Raw genomic sequence first — 5,396 nt, 5'->3', positions numbered from 1 at the left:
AAATATGTTAAGAGTTGCTGGGTGGTTTATAGCCTAGGACCGTGGGTAATTTTGAAGTTTGAGAAGAGAGAGACCAGAGAGAGAGAGAGAGAGAGAGAGAGAGAGAGAGAGAGAGAGAGAGAGAGAGAGATAGAGAGAGAGAGAGAGGGAGAGGGGGGGAGACTGGGAGGCGTGTCCCGTCCCATAGCACCTTGTAGTGTTACACACACTGACTCACAGAGAGACAGAGTAGTGTGCGCCTACCGAGGGGGAAGGTCGCGCCTTCTCTCTCTCTACACTACAGTGCGCTGGGAAGCAGGGGAAAGAAGAGGCATGAAGTCCCGGAATGAAGAGTTGGTCTGTTTAGACACCTATAATACAGCTGGGAATAACTCTGGATTTATACGTGTTTTGTACCGATTATGTCTGACATCCCCTTAACGAGAACACGGACTACACGGCGCTACTTTTACGCAGACAAAATAAGTTTTCGTTTGGGCTTCTAAGCTACTTGGAGTGTGATATTCAAACGTCCTGAAACTTGAACACTGCTTCCATTTCAACTAAGATCGAAAAGACTTTCCTTATGTGCCCTGCGGTCTACAAAACGAGAGGATTATTTGATTAAAATAGCCCTCTTCTCCAGTCGAGGATGGAGCCGGAGGAGGGGAAGATCTCGGTGTGGGTCTGCCGGGAGGAGAAGCTCGTCTCCGGCCTGTCCAAGCGGACCACCTGTGCCGATGTGGTCAAGGTGCTGCTGGAGGACCAGAACCTGCAGCAGGGCGCCTCGGCGGCGATGCTGTCCGGCTGCCCGCAGTCCTACTGCGTGGTGGAGAAGTGGCGAGGCTTCGAGCGGACGCTGCCCAACAAGACCAAGATCCTGCGCCTCTGGAGCGCGTGGGGCGACGAGCAGGAGAACGTGCGCTTCGTGCTCGTCAAGACCGACGCGTCGCTGCCCAACAACGGGCCGCGGAGCGCCGAGGCGCGCGTGGTCCAGAGCAAGGACAGCGGCGTGGGGCCCGCGCCGCTCAAGGGGAGCGCAAGAGCCGCGTGGAGCGCCGCCGCCGCCGTCAACCTCTCGCAGGAGAAGCAGAAGCGCGTCGTCAGGAAGGCCTTCAGGAAGCTGGACAAGATGAACAGGAAGAGAGAGGAGGCCGTGCTCTCCAAGGACAAGTTCTCCGTGGAGAAGATGGAGACGCTGGTCCACCTGGTGATCTCCCAGGACCACACCATCCGCCAGCAGGTCAGGATAGTTTTGGCATAGAAAGTAGACCTACTGACTGTGTTTGTTTGGGACCGTACCTATGTTCCCCATGTTCTATGTTCCCCAGAATCCCCACTTGCCACCTAAATCTAACCTTAACCCTAACCCTAACCTAAGACTAACGCTGGTGAAATGCTAACCTGCCAACGCTGGTGAATGTTAACCTGGGAAGTGGGGAACATAGAACCTGGGCAACATAGGGAGGACCCCCTGTGTTTTGTTTGTCTGTCATTTAATGTTGTATGACCTGAGTAGTGAGTACTAATGGACCCCAATGCAAACAAGCCTAACATATTTCTTGTGGTCTTTATCCTTTTAGTTCAGTGTTTCTCAAACCTTTACATTTCAAGGTCTCCCCTTAAAGGAGTAGTTCACCCCCAAAATGACTTTATATCTATTGATTACTCATGCCATGGAGACTTGAGTTCAATAATATTTTTTTTTATTTGTCCCATTCCTAAGACAACAATGTGATTATAGTAAATGTACCCCCATTGATTTCGGATGGGGACCCAAATGCAATTCAATTCAAAGGAGCTTTATTGGCATGAGAAAACATATGTTTACATTGCCAAAGCAAGTGTTACAAATACAATAAAAACAGTTGAAAATGGGGAACATATATACAGTGGGAGGGGGTACAGCATTGTATAAACAGAGCTATGTTGCATTTTGACATTACAGGGGTATAAAGCTTTTCGAACAAATAGCAGCATTATTTATTCTCAAAATGCATTTAAAGTTATACTGTATACTGTGCAGTACTGTCTACTGTACATACAGTACAAACCATGTCAAGCCATGGGTTGTAGTCCTTAGGGTGGTTGTGCAATGCATGGCCCTGGATGGGGACCCAAATGCATGGCACTGGATGGGGAAACCATCATGGTAAATTTACTATAATCAAATTTTTGTTTTTAGGAATGCAACAAAAAACTAAAAACAAATATTATTGAACTCCATGGCGTGAGTGATCAATGGAAAAGATTTCATTTTGGGGGTGAACTACTCCTTTATGGTTGTATTGTATGAACTGAGTACTAATGGACCCCAATGCAAACAAGCCCAACAGCTTTCTTGTGGTCTTTATCCTTTTAGATCAGTGTTTCTCAAACCTTTACATTTCACGGTCTCCCCTTAACTCTAACAGTGTACACAATCTACAAATGGAACCAAATGGACCCTAACGGGTCCATTTGTACACTGTCAGAGTTACAGACATAAGTTCAGAGACTTGTATGGGTCTATTCTGTTTATACAATGCTGTACCCCCTCCTAATGTATATAAAATAAAAAACAGTTGAAAATGGGGAACATATTATGTTCCCCATTTCAACTGTTTTTATTTTATTTGTGACACTTGCTTTGGCAATGTAAACGTACGTTTTCTCATGCCAATAAAGCTCCTTTGAATTGAAATTGAAAATTGGGTCAATTTAGACCCCCATAAAGGACCCCACAAAGTCCCTGGGATCCACTTTGACAACCACTGTTTTAGTTGACCTTGTATCCGTGAACTGTTGTACTGTCCTGTACTTTTTCCCATGCAAACTTCTAATAAAGTCTCCCATCAATCAGATCCAGCGGATCAAGGAGCTCGACAGGGAGATCGAGAGGTGCGAGGCCAAGGTGCACTTCGACAGGATCAAGAGACACGGCGTCAACTACGTGCAGGACACGTACATGGTGGACTCCTCTGGCGTGGACGCTCAAGCCTCCTCCTCTTCCTCTCCTTCGGACTGTAAGCGCAAGGCGGAGCGGCAGGACGGCCAGGGCGCGACGGGCGAGGCTCTGGTGCAGTTCGAGGAGTACGCGCGCCGGTGCGAGGAGGTGGTGCGGCTGCAGGAGGAGCTGACGGAGCGTGAGGCACTCGTGGACAGCATCACCGGGGAGATCCAGGAGGAGCTTAACCAGCGTTGGATGAAACGGCGGCGCGAGGACCCGTCGTCGGGGAGAGACACGGACAGCCTGGCCGACTCTGTGGACCTGATGGCCGCCGCCACCGGCCCTCACGGCACCGCGTGCTGTGCGGAGCCGGACGCGGTGGAGGCCGGTCTGTCGGAGAGCGAGCTGACACTGGACGAGGAGAGGATCAGAACTCAGCTGGACACCAGCTTGTACATCGGCCTGCGGCTGAACACGGACCTGGAGTCGATCAGGGGGGACTTGGACCTGAGTCTGGCACTCTGGGAGGCCAAGGAGAGGGAACTGTTGGATTTACTGGCGAAAGTGGAGACGATGGAGATAGAACAGGTGAACAGCGCGCTGCCTGCCGAGCTGAAGGGAACCCCCGGCATGGTGGCTGCTGCTGAGGCCGAGTCGAACAGCGGCTGGGTGGAGCAGGCCAGAGGTCTGTCAAAGACCTGCAACACTAACGACGAGGACTCGGACACGGGCCTGAGCTCCATGCACAGCCAAGACTCTGACAACCCGCCTGTGTGCGAGTCATTGGTATAACGCAGCGATAACTGGGAATATATACCAGACATTTATGCAAAGCAAAGCCACAAACTCAGGGGCAGTGAAATCAACATTGGCAATATAGGCTAAGCATGGACACTGTAATTCTATAGCAATAACTCATATAGCCTAATCAACGCAGCTAATAGGCTAGTTGAGGAATAATAGTTGGGAATGTCACCTATGATGATACAGCATACATGGAGAAATAAGTAACCTACCATTAAGGCATTGGCTACTTGATGAAAATGTTAGCAAAGTATTTAGTCCGAAATGTAACTGTAGGCCTTTAATTCACTATAGCTTTCTAAAATGCCACTATCATCCTTCAGTAATCTGCTAACAATCCCTAGCAAGTCAGTTACACACAAATAGCCTATGGCCCATGATAGCCTATATGACTATATAGACCATAAACCCAGAGTTTATCAGCCGTTTGATTGGTTCACCCAAGTCTGGCAAGACTTGTGATTCTGTGATTGAAAGATCAAGGCATTCATTAGTCTAAGTTACCATCTAACATTCAGTATTCTACATTTTGCGTGAGTCAGTCATTTTGGTTCTTGAGTTGTTTTCAGAATAATGAAAACTCGATACATAGAACAAACTGGAATAGAGCGACTGACTCCAATCTGCATGATAGGCAGGATTGACAGAACACTTGATATTCATCATTCATTATAAATGCTGCATCTCTGTCTCAAACACACAGGGACCATATTTATTGCATCTAGAAATCGACAGACATCAAAGCACTGTATTTCATCGCATCTTTGTCAAGTGTCACTCCCAGGCTTGTTATATGCAGTTACCAAAACCTGACTTTGAGTGTCTAGAGCAGGGGTTTTCAAAGTGGGTGACGGGGCACCCTGGGGTGCCGTGATGCCAGTCCAGGGGTGCCGCGAGATAATTTGATAATATTTGGAATTCATCAATATCACTACATCAATATCACTTCACTATGCTTAGTAAAACAGACCTGATTTGCACTGTACTTGATGAGTTCTTTTTCCATCTATGACAACTCTCTTCACCAAAAATAGCAGATCTACAAGCTCACAACGCGTCACAACGCGTCACAACGAGACGCGGTGTGAGCTTGTAGATCGGCTATTTTTGGTGAACCTTTCCCCCAGAATAGGCATGCTGGGGTTCAAGTGGTTAAACGTCAAGTATAACGTTATTTTCAGTCAGTTCTGATGGAAACGGATATTTCTCCAATAGGATGTAAGATGTAAAAATTAACAGTGTAATTCAGGGGTGCTGTGGATGAAAAAGTTATTTACATGGGGTGCCCTGAGTCAAAAAAGTTTGAAAACCCCTGGTCTAGATAGAGAGGTACAGATCTGATCTTTACGATTGGATCAGGAGGAGACAATAAATCAAATTCCATGTAGCTTCCTGTGTGGAATGAAATAAATATGGGATCTGTGCCTTTGTCATGATGAAAGGTTTAAATTACCCCTTGTTTTGCACTCTTTTAAATCCAGCCATGAAGTTGCTGCAGGTCTCTGTGAAGAAGATATCCTATGTGTTTCCCTCAATAGCATCTTCAGACTAGGGCTGTCACGATGACATTTGACATGATGATGTCACTCAAATAATTGTGAATAACGATTCCATTGTGTTTTTGTCGTTGCAATTACATTTCTATTTTGGTTTTTAGGCTTTGAAGTTGCACATGGCAGATATG

The 5,396-nt window shown here is 47.1% G+C and overlaps 1 protein-coding gene across 1 annotated transcript; it reads left to right on the top strand.

Moving 5' to 3' along the window:
* Positions 1–255: 255 nt before the first annotated feature.
* On the top strand, positions 256–4,722 carry rassf10a (Ras association domain family member 10a). Its single transcript, XM_080737290.1, has 2 exons — positions 256–1,222; positions 2,822–4,722. The coding sequence occupies exons 1-2, from the start codon at positions 632–634 to the stop codon at positions 3,698–3,700; spliced, it is 1,470 nt and encodes a 489-aa protein (XP_080593416.1). The 5' UTR covers positions 256–631; the 3' UTR covers positions 3,701–4,722.
* Positions 4,723–5,396: the final 674 nt, after the last annotated feature.

This window comes from Nannobrachium achirus, assembly GCF_963921795.1.
Source record: "Nannobrachium achirus genome assembly, chromosome: 11".
NCBI classification, from domain to species: Eukaryota; Metazoa; Chordata; class Actinopteri; order Myctophiformes; family Myctophidae; genus Nannobrachium; species Nannobrachium achirus.
The sequence above is the reverse complement of the archived record's forward strand: the minus strand, read 5'-3'. Positions and strand labels throughout refer to the sequence as shown.